Below are 17,196 nucleotides of genomic sequence, written 5' to 3' on the forward strand. Positions count from 1 at the left end.
ATGAGCAGAAAGATGCATGTCACTGTTTCTTGATTGAAGGGATATTAGGTAATAGTTTTAATTAGGGTGCAGAACTTCGTGCACAATATTTTACGTTAAGACAAAGTATTAAGTAACTCATGTAATTTCAAATGCGATGTCTAAGTGTCGGTAAACAAACCGGTATAGCCGTTGCCTTCATTTGTATAGGGGTTGTTTTGTTCTTTGCCGTAAAAATGAAACAAAATATTGTTGTGAAATTTCACATGAAACTTGGAAAAACTGCAACTGAAACTTATAATTTATTGAAACAAGTGTATAGCAATGATGGTTTGCCAAGTCCACCTGTTTTTGAGTGATTTAAGCGTGATCAAGATGGCCGTGAAGATGTTGAAACATGCATTGTTCTGAATAATGGAAGATTCGCATAGAGCGATGTAGGGGTATATATTTAGGGTGATGATAAATAAATACACATAATATCAAAAAGAATATACACCACTAGTCTCGTTATTCAATAGCCATACCTCTCATGTCAAAGGAATGAGGTTATTGTTAAAAGTGTTTTATTTCAAATATTTCAAATATTATATTACCATCTGAATGTATACAAACAAAAATAATTATCAAATTCATTTCCTAAATTATTTCAAAGATGTCGTTAAATATTGTACAAATAACATCGGTATTTTATCAGGATCAGGTGCATGTGTCTTAGAATAAGTTATATATTGTCTTCTACAATTCATTAATTGTTGAATACTTATATCTGTAATATCTATATTTAGATCATCGAACCCAGAAAGACTAACTAATCCATTCACCCCACTCTTCTTATTTTTAATCAAGTCATCCACTATTTTTTTCGTTATTTGATCTAAATCATATAAAAAGTTTGTTGATTTTAACGGAGGATTTTGTGTAGACAGATTTGGTTTAGGTGCTTTCTTTTTAAACAGATTGGTATACATTCCATCTAGATCCAATACTTGATGAGGAAATATTGTGAATAAAGGTGCATCCCATCTGTTGTTACCATTTGGATCTTCATATCGCATCACTAGAGCATCAAAAGTTTCTCTATTATATTTTTCAGCTTCGTTTTCCCTATTTTCATTGAATTTCCAAGCTTCATCTCGATTAATTTCAGTGTGCAAGGTACATTGTGTGCATTTGTTAGCTTTAGCTCCACAAAACAGTTCATACCTATAACCCTTTATGTAATTGAGTGCATCTAATATTACAACATTATTAGAAGATACCAATTTCAATACTTCTGATTTTAAGACACCTCTAATATGCTTCTCTTTGTCTTTATCATCATAAAAAGAATTTTTTTCAAACCCTGCCTTTAAAATATGATCTAATTCACTTATTATATGTACTTCCTTGCCTTGTTGTTCAAAAAATTTTAATAACTCCAAACTTCTTGTAGTTTTACCGCTACTTGGGACACCCGTCACCACAACTAAAGGCATTATTTTTGTTTAAACTACTAGCAGAGACAACTTTGTATGTGTCTTTGTGTTAAGTATAAGGTTATGTTTCATTTCTATTTATCTACCAATGGAAAAAAAGAAGAAAATCTGGTTGTAAGTTACAATTTTCTAGGCCATAAAATTATCTATACTCCTCTCTCCTATCAGCTGAGTTTGACTGTTCGAGTTCTGACGTGTGATAATTATTTGTTTTTAGTTTGTTTAGCATTTTAAATGAATAATTTCCGGAAAGTGTCATCAAGTTAGATAAGATATTAAGAAATTTGCAAAATTTTCGTATTGAAACAACAAAAATGTCTTTAGAAACCAAATACAATCTTAAAAGCCCTGGTATGTTTTACGAAATATGTTTTAAAATCCATTTAAACATTAAAAATTCGTAGGTGTAAAACGTTTAATGAGAGAAGCTATTGAATTAGCAAAACCTACCGATGAATATTTCGCGTGTCCAGTAGAAGATAATTTATTTGAATGGCATTTCACTGTTAGGGGTCCTCCAGGAACGGAATTTGAGGGGGGATATTATCATGGAAGGATTTCATTACCATCCCAATATCCTATGCAACCTCCAAATATTATTTTATTAACGGTAAATATAATCAAGCAGTAATATTTACTTTGTATGTACTCCTCAATAAAGGTTTTATTATTGTAAATATATTATAGCCAAATGGGAGGTTTGAAATTAATAAGAAAATTTGTTTATCAATATCGGGACATCATCCAGAAACTTGGCAACCTTCTTGGTCGATTCGTACTGCCCTTTTGGCGCTAATAGCATTTATGCCAACATCATCGACTGGTGCTATTGGTTCATTAGAATATACACCTGAGGAAAGGCAACTTTTAGCTAAAAAATCAAAAAATTGGGAGTGTTCAATATGTGGAAAGATATCAGAAAAATTGGAAGAACAAGATTTGGTAATAAGTCCTAAATTGACACAGGAAGAAACTTCATTACTTAAACAGATCGCTCTAAAGGTATATTAATTTAATTTGATACATTAATTTAGAATTCATAGTACTTATTTTAGGCCGAAGAAGACGCTGATAAAAAAGAAATCGAGCCTTCAAATAACTCTGAAAATATTAATGTCGATGGAGAACTTAGGCAAAGAATTACAACCCAACAAATAAATGAAACTGATGAAGATGTTATTCAAGTAACTGATCCTCTACTCGTAGATTCAATCCAAAGGTCTAATAAGTAAGTTATATTTGGAAAAAAGTTCTATCAAAGCTTTTTTGATTGAATATTTTTTAGCGATAAATTATGGACTGCTGCAATATGGATAATAATAACGATAATAGTTCTCCTTCTAATAAGGCGACTTTTCTTCGTATAATATTCCACTTTATACGTATAAAATAGTAGAGAATTTTATACCAAATCAACAGTAAATAAATTATGTTCTAGCTATAAAGAAGTATTATGTAATAAGTTGCGAATAAAGACAAATTTGTTGTACAAATCAACTGTGTCTAAAATTATTTATAATTCACAACCTTATTAACGACATTAAAAATTTGTACTTGCTAAAATATTATAAATTAATATAATATTGTTTAAAAAAATATTTTTATTCTTATTCTCATTTGCCATCCTCAAAGATTGCTACTTTTTGGTTAAATACCTTGATGAAAAAACACCACTGCTTAAAATAAACTCCAAAGTACCACAAGGCAGTGTTTTGGAGCCACTACTCCATCTCCTCTTCACTGCTGATCTACCAAACAGCAATGACGCATTATCAATCATTTTTGCAAACGATACCGACAAATCACATAAAGATGTAGCATCAAATACAACATTGCTTTATCTCAATAAGGTATAAAACTGATTATAGAAATTGAAGCATATGAGTTAAAGTCTGTTCGAGTAACTTTCACCAACCATAGAGACAAGGGTCCAGAAGTCACTCTAAACAATCAAACAAACATCTAGATAAGCGCCTAACCTGATGGAAACACATCTTCACCAAGCGCAAACAATTATGCTGGCCGATAGGTAAAAAATCTCAATTATCTATAATAAAATACAGTACTGATCTAAAAAGCAATTCTCAAGCCCATTTGGTTAGGTGCCCACAACGATCATAGTCGCTATGTGGAATGCTCCAAAAGACTATTTCAGAAGCCGTAAACGACTAATAGAATGCACTCATATTATACCATGTATTATTGACAGCGTTTTCGATGAGTTTCCAAGCGGTTTCACTTTATAAATATTTTCAAGAAATATTTATTTTTATAAATTGTAATTTACAAAAAATTTACCTAAACAAAGGTAAATCTTCAAATTTCGTGACAATATTAAGCAACTTCAACGAAAATTTCTAAATAGAATAATTTAAAAAGTCACGAGCTAGAATCAATGAAAGATTCTAACACTTGTTTATGGCTAACAGAGCAAATGAGTCTAGACCGGCTCTGAACATTGGTAGAACGAATCTTGGTTTTATTCGCGGTCTGAAAGGTACTAAATCATTTAAAGGTCCAATAATATTCCCATTTTTAAAATTGACGTTCAACGTTCAGCTCTCTTCTGATTTTTTTTGGCAAGATACCTTTACGAAAGAAATAAGATTAAATCCTCAACTACTGTTAATATATAAAATCCAATGAAAGTTCATTTGGAGAAAATTCTTTAAATATATATGTATAAACAGTTTAATAATATAAAATATGACAGATGGTTTACACCGTTGCCACGTTTTATCTGTAGTTAATATAAAATTTCACGTAGATTAAGAATTTTCACCACAGTACTAATTAATTACCCATATTAGGATAATAATTATAAAATCCTAATGAAAAACGACAAACTAAAAAAAACTACTACAGAATTAAACCCCACTTTGACAACAATGAACTTAAAACGACGATTGATGCCATGTAGCTGCTATTGATTTCGATATTATGTTTAGTAACTTCATTTTTCACTTCAAAATTGTAAATTTATTGTAAAAACTAAACAATATTAGAGTATATTCCAAATTCCATTATTCCAATAATTATGATGAGACAAATCGATATAAATGAATGATCCGTTGCTTAATGTACCAAATAATCATTTTGCTTTTCAATTACGTGCATTAGTATTTATTTTATGTTAATTTGAAAGAGCTCATTAGAGAACCTATTTAATGCTAAACGTTGTGGCATGCAGATGATGTATATTAGTACATTAGCGGCAATTCGTCGTTATATTTTATTGCAAATATATTGAAGGTCACATCGTTTGTTTCCTATTCGCACAAACGTGGTCACGCAATATTAATTAGCCCTATCTGATCAATAAAGTCAACTTTTATTAATTCAGTGCTCTATTTTTTCATTCGCTATAATTGCTATGGCAATTTACACGCTTTATATAAAATTGTAAATGTAAATTGCGATCATTACATCATCACTGAAAAAGTAGATAATCAAAACTGAATCAACGACTCCAAATAAGTTTATTAATTATGTACTAAACTCTTGGTGAATATTTTTTGAGGGTCGGTAACCTGTAAATATTATAATTATAAAATTTTTTATAACTTTATAGGAACGTTTGTATAATAGACAGAACTAGCAGGATTCTTTTTATTGTACAATATATAAATTGAAAAATGGATGTAGAAATAATAAAAGAATAATGGGAAATTCACACACTATGTGCAAAATAAAACTATATTTTAATTATATAATATTATATTTCGAAAATATATTTTAATAATATTAAACAGACTTTTTGATTCGTACTTACATAGGTACTGTTAAATTATTAAACATATCTTGAAGTATTACGTCATTTAAATAAATTCAACTGTCTTCATAGATAAAACAAATACTATAGAGTAGAGGTGTAAACGTTAGATATTGTTGAATGTAACTTTTCTTCCAATTACACCATGAAACGTTATTATTCCTTATGTCCATATATAATATTTTATATAAAGATCTTACTAGTTGATTTAAATAGTGAATTTACGAATGAAATTATCAATTATTCTTTGCAAAAGGTATAAAACTTTGTTTATGATCTTGTATTAAGTGTAGCATATGTTAAAGTGAAAGTTTGTTTTGCAGGTTTGATTCTGAATCAGTTTACGGAAACGATCGCATGCGCACTCTCAAATATGTCGATCGCGTTGCGTTAAGGGGGGTAGGAGTCGCCAACTTGAGAACAATTTAGAAAGTGCGCATGCGATTAGTTCCTAAACTGATTCGAAATCACACCCACGAACAAAGCTATTCATTTTATTCTTGTATGTATTGAGAATTGCATACATTGCCATAAAGTTTTGTATGTATTGAGAATTGCATACATTGTTTTTATATCAATTTTAAGAGATGATATGTTTTTACGGGGTTGAATGAACAAGTTCCTTACATAATAATAGAAAAAGTTTTCTAAAAAATATAAAATTACTACAAAATATCTACAATACTCAAACCGTCCCCTTGTCTATTCGGTTTATGTACCCAAGGCACTTCGGAATCTCTCAACGGCGGTAACTTACAGCCATAATTATTTAAATTGATCATAATATGATCACCGCTGGAATCAACGACTTTAATATCATCAGTAACTCTACCGCTTATCGTGAAAAGTACATTATCCGCCGATTTAAGATTCCTTCTGTCAAACAAAGTTTCTTTGCGTCTCTCGTCCGCCGAACGAGGCATGCGCGTACCGTATAGATTTATAGGGGCGGTCTTATTCGATCTAGTTCGCACTTTGGTCTTTTGCGTGCCATTACTCAATTGTAATTGTCGTTTCACTAACTCAACGGCCGATTTCGGTCTTTCTGTAGACGCGTACGTATTTGAAATATATACTGGAGCAGCTGATCCTGAAGAATCCGACGTTTCGTCATTGGTCGAACTGGAATTCGCTTCTTCGTAGTCTACCATAGACGTACTGGGTTCTTCTTTGAGTACTTTCGCTTGTCCGTTTAACGTTTTCATATAATCAGAATAAGTTTGTATGGTATCTTCGTCTGTTTTATTTTCTTCTAAAGCATGTAAGGAACGTATATTCTGTATCTTTTCCAGTAATTCTTGTTTTTCTTTTAATTCTTGTTCGCGTACGTCGATTTCCACTCTCTGGTTCAAAGTCTCGTAATGTTTGTCTATGTAACCCATTAACCAATTGTAACCTTTCTGAACGCCAGTATCTAATTTATCTACTTTATTTACCGAAGCCGAACAGCTTTGTACTAACGTCGGACATTTTCTTGTATTGACCAAATATTCCAAATTTAAATATTCGATTATTTCTATTTCGTCGACGGCGTTTTCTTGGTCTTGTTTATTGGCCAAAATCAGAATTGGTTTGCCGGCTATTTTATCGCTACGTAGAATTCCTTCGAGGACCATTTTCACTTCGGCAAATCTGGATATGTCGCTGGAGTCTATAACGAAAATTACACCGTGAGCCTGAAAATAACCAAAATTGTTTATGATATATATAAATTAATATGATTTTTTAAAATTTTGCTTTCGCCCAGAATCGAAACTTTATGTAAACTATTTTTGGAAGATCCCTCGTAAGATCACATTTCTTCAAGGTCATTCTCGATAAATAGTCATCATCAATCAGAAGTACTATCCAAAGGGAAAAGTTTCGTATTAGGAGGTTATGTTTACGTTGTGACGTTTGGACTATTTATTTCATTTTGAGTATATAGTTTTCAATATTGTGGTTTACTTTTGTGCTTTTTGCTTTGTTTTTACTGTGGCTTCTCAAAACTATTTTTACAATAATTAAGTCAAGATAACTTTGTGTCTTCTAAACTGTTGCTTTATTAATGAGAAAATAGTGGCTTGTGATTATAATATAAATTGTTTTTACAGCAAAACTTCGGGTAATTATCAGAAATTAGCAAATATATGTTTGAAAATATGAAAAACCAACAAAAAGTAATAATTCCAATCAAAAAGAACGTTAGTTTACGAAACATTCAATAGAATAGTCAATTAATAAACTTTTCTTATTTTTGCACTCTTTTATTCAGTTTTAGTTTTGCTAACTTTATTAAATATTAAAAATATATGAAACTAAAATCATCAAATAATGTAACTATCTATAAATACGAAATTTTGTAGCATTATGCCTTGTTAGTTGACTGTCATTATATTATACTAGGAAAGTATAACGCCAAAAGTTGGTAGCAATGGTTTATTCTCCAATAAAGTGGTGTTACTGAATGTACTATAACACTGATTAGAAATAATCAAGTGAATTAGAATAATTCCTCAAAAAATGTAACTTAGCAACAATAGCGTGTCATTCACAAACCACATATTTCATATTTCACAAAATTGAATCAAATTTCTAATTGAAGTTTAAAGCCCTAGATGGGTCTGCCAGCAGATATCAAGTTGGCGAATTTGAAACAGAGCTGGTAATTTAATGTTGGCGACATTATCGTATTAATTCTGTGGTTGTGTTGTGCTCATGTTTTTGTATCTTTTTGATTATGTACCGTTTTAATTTTTTAAAATTACTTTCAATAAATGTTGTATATAACATTACAAATGTATTAATGTAATGTATTCGTTCCAAAATCCTTATAAGGATTTGCAACGTTTCAATAGACGGCTGTTTGCTATAAACAATATTAAATTAAATGCAAGGGATTTATTATCAAGTTCAAGTAATTGAATTTCAATTAGCTATTTCCTTTGCCAATAATTTTAATACTTTTATCCTAATAAAATTACAACGAATACATTTCTAAATTTATGTTTCATCATAGTTCTAGGTGTCTGTACTGTCACTTCCCCCAAAATACAAAATTAGAATTTGTTATAAAAATGAATATTCTAATCTGTATACATAAAAAACGGTAACAAAAACACGAAGAATCGCACATATCACAGAAACAAAAACTATGCCTTGACTAGGCGGCGTTGCACGATTTAAATAGTTAAACAAAACTTCTTAATATAAATTCCAACAAGTAATTTACATGTATTTCCCTGTACGATTTTATCTATTTAATGTAGTAAAATCATTGCGTTTTTTAATAGAAGTTAACGTAATACGTTTACCTATGAAAGTAATGTGTATTGCAATTTAACGGGCTGATAGGACAAGAAAAGTGAGGTTACGGACTAATAAAGAATGTTTGTTACAATAATAAATAAAAGATATATAAATTATACGGTACTTATTTAATTAATAAAAGACTGTTTCAGATTAAAATGTGTTTCATTGTATTGTTTTCACAATAATGGTAAAACGAATTTCGTAAAAGATAACGTAAAATGGACATTTGGCAACCATGCACTGTTACTAACGAACTGACAAAAGCGTTGTGGGGAAAATAAAACGAACTTTCAGTAGCTACTCAGTTGTCAGGTGGAGTCGTCGCAGTTTATAGTCAGTTAAATAATTTGTATATATGAATAAATATACGAAAGTTTGTTGTTTTACCAGCGAATATTCATCTAGTATTAGAATGAATACAGTCTCGAAATTATTTGAGTAATAAAAAGTTTATAATATTTATTTCATGTCACATTCTGATAATTAGAAATAAATTTTAAACTTACGTTAACAAAATATTCTTGCCAAATGTCTCTAATATTCGGTCCTCCACCTAAATCGAAAATCTTAACGGCATAATTTGCATATTTCAAATTCAAAACAGAAAAACCAACAGTTGGTATTGGAGAATTAACTCTCTCTCCAATCAGACCGTTTGCTGCTCTAGTTTTACCAGCGTTATCTAATCCTAACAATAATAAGGTAAGTTTCCTGAAAATAAGTATAAGAAATAGAAATGTAAAACTATAAAAATCTATTGAACATGAAAATATAACAGTGAAACTTGATTTGGACAACGATACACATTCAATGCTCATGTGCAAGCACACGCGATCTCAGGCACAATGTGATGTCAAGTTGGAATCAAAATTTGAAGTATTATGTATAATGTATACATGTTATAGTTTTATTTTGGTTCCAAAAGTAATATTTGTTGCAGACATGTCTATATATGAATTATAAATATATAGTTATCAAATTTACAATATAAATTACACGTTCGTAAGGCCGCTTGCTGTTAACAAGGAATATAAATTCTTGTCTGTTCCGTGAAATAAGTTAATCTTAAAAATATAATTGGCAGAATTATGACAATTTATTTATTTCAGTTTTAATCCTAGATACTTTGTATTATAAGGAACTATAGTCTTCGAAATGAATGGAACAGACACGCACTAAAATTAATAAGCACGTAAATAAGTGATATCGTATAAAAAAATGTATTTCAAAACACAGAACAATTCTAGCAAAATATGTAGGTAAATTTTCAACCAGACTGTAACTGTTTGTTTTTTATAATTCCACAAGTGAATTTACAACATAAAATCGGTATTACTATTTTTTGGTAGAAATAGGAATTCCGTTTGCTGTTTAAAATTAAAAACATTGACCAATTTTATCTTTTCCCGTCGGCTGTTCGTAGCAATAGAAAAGAGCCAATCACATCCGTTTGAGTTTGTCACGTGATTTTGACGTATGACGTTAGAGCTTTCTATTTGTTTATCTATGGCAGTTTTTTGACTTTGCTTGTTTTCCATAATATCGTCCATAAATACCGCATTTCAAACAAAAATACAAATTAATACGAAAACAAAAAGCAGTACACACGAGAATAAAGAAATTTTTAGGTTAACGCCAGCAATTCAAGTTTATTAATAGGGTGTAGAATTTGCTACGAAAGTCAAACGGAAATCGTTACCCGCGGACGGAAACGGCAAACGGAAAGCCAATTTTATGATTGGAAATTCACCATATTTTAAATTAGTTTTATCCTCTCGATTACAGACTATCCACTGCTTTATCAAGTTTTCATTTATTGAAAAACTAAGTATTCAAAAGCCGTTTTTTTCGAATTGCAATTATTGATTCTTTGTGTAACCTTGGCGCACCCGGGCACTACGATTTTATGATAGAATACAATCTTTTAAAAGAAAATAAGAGTTAGGTCAACTCTACAATACGTAGTCTTAAATACTGGGTAAGCGGCTAAGGCACATAAAAATATCGCATACACATAAAAACGCGGTGCATATGTACAACCTAACCTAATCTTAATGGCCAAGAAAATATTTGGATTCGAACGAGACGTGTCAAATTTGAACCGACAACTCAGCATACCGGTGTATGGGTATCGAGATTTGGACGAAAATTACAGGATTTTATCAAAAGTGTGATGTGATTAGTGCTAGAAACGGCATTTATTTAGTTTTAAAAGAATTAATTTTGTAATGTATTTTCTGTTTCTGGGTTTCTTTAACTTTAACATAATATATGTATACAATACATTATATACTTTTATATCACGTTCTATCTGTTATTAATTTATATACAAAAAACAGTTAAGGCTATCTGATTATTTATTATTATTCAAATAATAATAAATATTCTCAATGCAATGATTAGATAGATAGATGCAATACTTTTTTGGCGGAGTGTATTTGTCTATATTAAAAACGTAGTTCCAAGCAGTAATTTGTGAATAATAAAAGAAGAAATATAAATGACGTATTTTTAAATAATAAATAAATATTAATACTCACTTTTTTCGTTTCTCTTTGCAACAATAATTACCCATTTCAATAAAATGTAACGGTATTCCGAATTCATGTCATTTGAAGAAATAAATGTACACAAACATATGTCAAAAATATAAACAAAAGTCGCCGTCAATCAATATTACATTTGCGAAATTTATAAACAGTTTTTTTGTTAAAAAAACTTGTTTCCGCGGTATCTGGTAAATGTGTTTCCAAAATAATGTAAAGATTTACAAACAAGGTATTATCCATTCTATTAACAACTTTCGCGAGATTAAAAAATTGTTTGATAAATGAAGTCAATGTGATGATTTACGGTTGTTATGGTTACGACTTTGAACGCTGTCAACAGGAGTCTTGTTGGTCACATAAAAGATTATTAATGGCCGTTGTACACCCTCTGCGAGACACCACGAGGTATGCCGAGTGCGAGAGTGTACAGTCGCCTTGTCTCGATATGTCTCGGGGTGTATCGCCTGCTCTCGCTCCTGTGTCTGTTATATACACGTGTCAGTAAAACATTACAATAACGAATTACATATGTGGATAAATTTTTTTAGAAATATATCAAACAGAACACGTACTACGGGATAGTTATAAATTTTATAGACAAAAACAGTTGCATGATGCTAGATTGAATATCCTGTGAACGAACTCTTTAATGGCAAAGTACAGAGGACACTATCTTTGTTTACGCCTTTTTCTTAAATTTTTTTGGATTTTCATAAATACAATAATAATTGATAGCCTAACAGCGAAAGTTACTTCTAATGTACCCATCATCTCGGCTTTCGCAACCGCAATGGAACATACGAGATTGAACAACGAGCATCTATAGGCGTTGGTAAAAAATAAGGACACACATGCGCAGTGCCACGCAACATCGCATTTTTCTCAAATTAAATATAGATGAAGCCACGACTGAAAACCACTAGACATATTTTGTTTTTAAAAGCCATTATGGTAATGTGTTGTTGTTTTGATTGCGATTTAGATGCATACAAAATGAACAAAGATTATAATTGCTCCATTTGCGGCCATAATTTTGACCTAAATGATGCTTTGACACAACATTTAATTTTTTATTTAAAAGCCTTTCAACAATTTTATTTCGTGACTTATTTGTAAAGCTGAAAAGAGTGTTTACAATAAATATAAGTAGACAGCATTGAATCTTATTTATTGTATTATTTATTTCAATCCGATTTTACTAAAAAAACATCTGGAGCTACTGTTAATAAGACATACTGTATAAACTAAGTTTTTTTGATTATCTATTTATTATGTCTCCAAATAAATAAATAAATATATAACAACCAAATAGAGTGTTACATTATTGAAGATCATTTAAAAATTATTTACTTAGGTATAAAAAAAACTGATACAATAAGCGAAAATTTAATTATGTATTTAATAACAAGGTCTAACCTTAGTACCCTTGAGCTTAAGGATGAAATCAATTGTAAATCTAACGCATTCGCAGAACAGACGAGGTTATGTAACCATTTCTTCTTAGCATATATTTTACGTGTTAACATATTCTTACAAGGTGGGACGTGATATTACGTTAAAACAAACATTTTTACTGGACTTATGATTTTTATATAAATTTTCGTTTCATTCTTTTCATGATTAAATTGATATATTTATCTATATTAATTAGAAATACAAACATTGGATATTGTAAGAAATGAAACACGAGGGTCTCTATTTATGTATCGAGAGCTGGCAACACTGGTGAATTCTATCAATAACCAATACATTTCCATCAAAAATATAGGATTCTGTTTGAATTTGCTTGGGTTCAGTTTATTTCCGTGCTGTTATACTAATTTCAGAGCAAATTTTAGTGTAATTTTACAAATTTGATTAAATTTTATTATTATATACGATTCTATCGAAACGAAATGGCTTCATAAGCAATGAATATTGTTGTGTGTATCGTTGTAACTCATGGTCAATGACGAATGGATTATCTACTACATCTTATGTTGTTTTTCGTCCAATTCGTAAAGAAATTGTAAGGAACTCGACGATAGAAGAGAGATTGTTTTTTTTAAGATTTCGAAAAAATTAACCATTTGATCATTTCATTACAAATCGAAAATAAACGTTTTGTTGCACATCTACACTTTTCAATACCGCTACCGGTCAATTGGCAACGTATTCAAACGGAGTATTTGGTTTGCTTGAAACAGATCCAGTTTTTCAACACGAATCGAAAGAAGTTTGTAGCTAGCACTTGCAACTATTTACATGTTTGCGCTTGTTTAGTGTCGCGAGCTATCGACGTGTTTGTTATTATTAACACCATCACATATTTGGTATAAAATAAAGTCAAATCGAAGGCAATAGTCGACACAAGTTCAAAATCTACGTCTCCCAAGTTTACCTGTCCGGAACACACTAACTTACAAGCATGTGAATGACATTCAAGCGTTTGTCAAATATTGGAGGCTTGGGAACGTGTGACAAGCATTGGCAAGAGTGTAAACGTAGCATTAGATTGTGTAACTTTACTATTGTTGTCAATGACAATCAAAACTCCTTATTTTTAGCTAGAAAAATTGGTTTAAATCGAATTGGAAGCTATAACATCCATTTCTTCCTCTTGAGAATGAAACTAGCTGCTAAAATGTGTATTAAATGATATTATTTTTTGTAGATAAATAGTCTTGATTTTTGGTCTATTTTGGTTGACAATTAGTTTTTAAAATAGGTGGAAATTTTACCGAAATAGGCCACAAAAACAAATACAAGGGTCTAAGAGATAGGAAATTAAATATCTTTTATTGCATTTATTAGTCCACCGTGTATATTGATTCTTCTAAGCAGTTGGGTTTTCCCAACAGTAATTGTATCTGCTATTGATCGCTTATCTTCCTTCCTAGAAATTGGATCGGTACTAATTATATTCAAAACTATGACGGTACCAAATTGTTATTATATCAGCTGACAAAAATATGGCGTACATTTTTCTAAAAGTTTATTCAATGTTGCTTATCCGTTGTCGTGAGTTTGAGCATTACGGTATATTACTAACTAGTCATAAAAACCAATATAAAGACAGTCAATGTTAAACGTTTGCTAATAGTTACTCATCCTTGCCGTGAGATGTTGTCGGTAGGATTTGTTTGTTTGTTTTTGCTCGGATTTGTTTGTAAAGCGCAAGGTGAGTCATAATCGATATTTTTATATTTTCATTCCAATTCGAAATATGAGTCAAGATTAAAAAATTAATACAACAAAACCGAAGTTTCAAAGTTGTATAAAATAATTTTTTTCTTGTAATAAAACTTTTTAATCGTACCTCGTATTATTACAGCATTTGCTAACAAAACTTATACCTTAACGAATAATAATATACAAGTTATAAATAATCGAAACAAACTTATTAACCCTGCACTGATTATAAAGAAAAAACTAGATAATCATTAATATCAATCATTTTTCGAAAGTCTCATTATATTCACTATTTATTTTATAATGGTAGATTGTGTATTGAAATATTGGCAAGAAAAACTTTTTTAATAAACCTCGTATAAGTACCGGGTCTAATATAATAAACATGAGTTAAAAAAAACTATTTATGACTAATATAACTTATAGTATGATACTTAGTACAATTATTATGTTTTGAGTTTATTTAGCAATAAATAAAGAACAGCTGGTCATGTTTAAAAATAGATAATAATGTGTAAACAATCGTTTTTCATAAATTAAAAATAATCTGTTTGAATATTTAACTATTAATCGATTTCCTCTTATATCGTATTTTCTATTATTGTATACTCAGAAAAAATTGTAAGACACATTTGACACAATTAAAATTTAAATTCCATATCGGCAATAAATTATTATTGGCATTGTATAAAGAATAATATTCTTTATACAATACCATGCAATAAATATAATAAATACATTAATTTGTTACTATTCTTTCTATAATCAAAATTAGTTAAGATACTAATTAATTAGTAATTAGTAGAATAAAAATTAGGTTATAAAGTTTGGTTTCAGAATATCACAGATCATCGGGATTTAGATGTTTTATTAATTATATAAATTGACGCCATCTAGTAGATTTTAAACTAAACTATATTAATTTCACGTTCGTGACAAAATACTAACCAATCTGAATTCTATTAGTGGCGCGAAATATGAATGTTAAACAATTATTTCAGAAATGTTACCCTAGAAAGAATAGAATTTTGAAAACTAAATACATAAATATAAAAATGACCACTAGTTGTAATGTTACTAAGCTAAGGATTTGAAAAATTTTTTACTCATATCAAATTAAAATAAATCGATTTCCAACATAATAATTCTTTAACTAATTATATGTTACTTATGTTTAAGAAAATAAGACTTGAAATATAAAATACGTATATTTCCAAATAAGAAATGTATATAAAACTGGTTGATAAAAAAAATTAGTATATATTATAAACCGTCCCTACGTTACGGTGGCGACAATATTCATTTTCTCTCTCGTTCGAGACACTTTATCTATACTGCGCATGCTTGAGAATGCGCAGAACTTCGGAGGATAGAGAAATCGTTGCCATAGACCACATACATGTGCAGTTTTTGATAATTTTATATAAATTTTGCAAAGTTTTACACATAGTTCGTATGTTTTTGTTGGGCTTTATATAGGTGCTCATTAGGATCAATTAGAATAGTGATTTAAGTGTTGAAACATAAGTAATTCCATTACAAATCAAATGGTTAGTTGTGTAAGTTGTAACTACTCTAACAATCCTAAAATTAAATGCTTTAAATTCAATGGTTATAACCAGCAGCCATCTTGTAAAATCTGTCAAATCATAATAAACATAGAAAAATAATGGACAGGTTTTAAATATTTCAGCTTATGGCGAATATATTCCTAGATCGGTGTATCTAATCGATGAAGATGGTTACGAAACTGAACCTATTTTCGTCAGGAACAGAAGAGAAGTTGAAGATGTATTATCGAGAATAAGAAGAGGCGGTGGCGCTTACTCGTATTCCGGAAGCTCTAGCGGAAGTGGTAAATATTTCAAAATTAACATTCGTATTAATTGTATTACTGGTTGTATAACCAATTTTGATATAGTCAGTATTATTTCTATGCTGTTTTAGATTACGCGGGAGCATCTGATGAATTGGCTCATATCCAAGCCCACGTCGAAGACATTATAAAACAGGCTTCGAATAACCACAATCAAATAGTTACTCGATTTGCTGATACAGCCGATTCTCATCTAACAGGATCCGGAAGTGGAGGAGGAGGATCTGCTTATTCATATTCAGGTTCGACAGGTTCCGGTTACGGATCTGGATATTCAAGTGGGTCTTCAGGTAATTCAAGACATTCTGGAAGTGGCGGAAATTCAGGTAATGATGGGTCAACAGGATATGCTAGTAAAAGTGGTTCATCAGGATATTCGGGACATTCTGGAAATGGAGGATATTCAGGTCAAAGTAGTTCAAAAGGATATACGGGACATTCTGGAAGTGGAGGATATTCGAGCAATGGTGGATCAACAGGATATTCTGGAAATGATGGTTCAACAGGATACACAGGGCATTCTGGAAGTGGAGGATATTCGAGCAATGGTGGATCAACAGGACATTCTGAAAACGGAGGATCTTCTTCTGGGTGAGTTTAATTAAGTTTAAGTCTATCATTTATGATGTCATAAATTTAATTTTCAGTCCGAGCATTTTTAGCAGGAGTGGAATAGAAAAAGGAACGGGTATTAAAGTATCCTCGGAGGCTCAAGGACCTAAGGCGGCATTTAGTTATTCTTCCTCGTCTTCAGATGGACAAGGAAACGTTAAATATAATGTAAAGTCTGGGCAATATTAAAAATAACAACTTATGTTTTATTGATAAATAAAGATACACACACAATATTTGTTTGCTTCATTTAACCGAATCTCTAAAATCTCATTGGATATATTTGGACCTACCGGTCCTGGATTAACAATAAAACAATTTTCTGAAGCGACTTATGTGTAGCATATTATCAGAAACGCTCATCTGAACACGTTAACTGGCGTTAAAATATTTTTCAGTTCATGCCACATGAAAGGATCATGGGATGTCAATGTCAATCAACAGCTCTTTGACATTGCTTTTTTAGGT

At 30.5% G+C, this 17,196-nt stretch overlaps 4 protein-coding genes across 4 annotated transcripts; 2 read left to right on the forward strand and 2 right to left on the reverse strand.

The window, feature by feature from the left end:
• Positions 1–527: 527 nt before the first annotated feature.
• Positions 528–1,531, reverse strand: LOC130452728 (protein KTI12 homolog). The gene has a single exon (XM_056792145.1). The coding sequence runs from the start codon at positions 1,455–1,457 to the stop codon at positions 624–626; it is 834 nt and encodes a 277-aa protein (XP_056648123.1). The 5' UTR covers positions 1,458–1,531; the 3' UTR covers positions 528–623.
• Positions 1,532–1,611: 80 nt separating this feature from the next.
• Positions 1,612–2,954, forward strand: LOC130452729 (ubiquitin-conjugating enzyme E2 J1-like). Its single transcript, XM_056792146.1, has 5 exons — positions 1,612–1,808; positions 1,862–2,067; positions 2,145–2,459; positions 2,513–2,685; positions 2,743–2,954. The coding sequence occupies exons 1-5, from the start codon at positions 1,772–1,774 to the stop codon at positions 2,822–2,824; spliced, it is 813 nt and encodes a 270-aa protein (XP_056648124.1). The 5' UTR covers positions 1,612–1,771; the 3' UTR covers positions 2,825–2,954.
• Positions 2,955–5,162: 2,208 nt separating this feature from the next.
• LOC130453043 (ADP-ribosylation factor-like protein 13B) lies at positions 5,163–11,438 on the reverse strand. Its single transcript, XM_056792634.1, has 3 exons — positions 11,061–11,438; positions 9,027–9,231; positions 5,163–6,905 (listed from the first exon to the last, which is right to left on the reverse strand). The coding sequence occupies exons 1-3, from the start codon at positions 11,093–11,095 to the stop codon at positions 5,895–5,897; spliced, it is 1,251 nt and encodes a 416-aa protein (XP_056648612.1). The 5' UTR covers positions 11,096–11,438; the 3' UTR covers positions 5,163–5,894.
• A 2,485-nt stretch (positions 11,439–13,923) lies between these two features.
• Positions 13,924–16,964, forward strand: LOC130453114 (keratin, type I cytoskeletal 9-like). The gene is made up of 4 exons (XM_056792716.1): positions 13,924–14,229; positions 15,934–16,095; positions 16,188–16,707; positions 16,764–16,964. Exons 1-4 carry the CDS (start codon positions 14,172–14,174, stop codon positions 16,915–16,917), a joined length of 894 nt encoding a protein of 297 aa, XP_056648694.1. The 5' UTR covers positions 13,924–14,171; the 3' UTR covers positions 16,918–16,964.
• Positions 16,965–17,196: the final 232 nt, after the last annotated feature.

Source organism: Diorhabda sublineata, chromosome 2, assembly GCF_026230105.1.
Source record: "Diorhabda sublineata isolate icDioSubl1.1 chromosome 2, icDioSubl1.1, whole genome shotgun sequence".
Lineage (NCBI taxonomy): Eukaryota > Metazoa > Arthropoda > Insecta > Coleoptera > Chrysomelidae > Diorhabda > Diorhabda sublineata.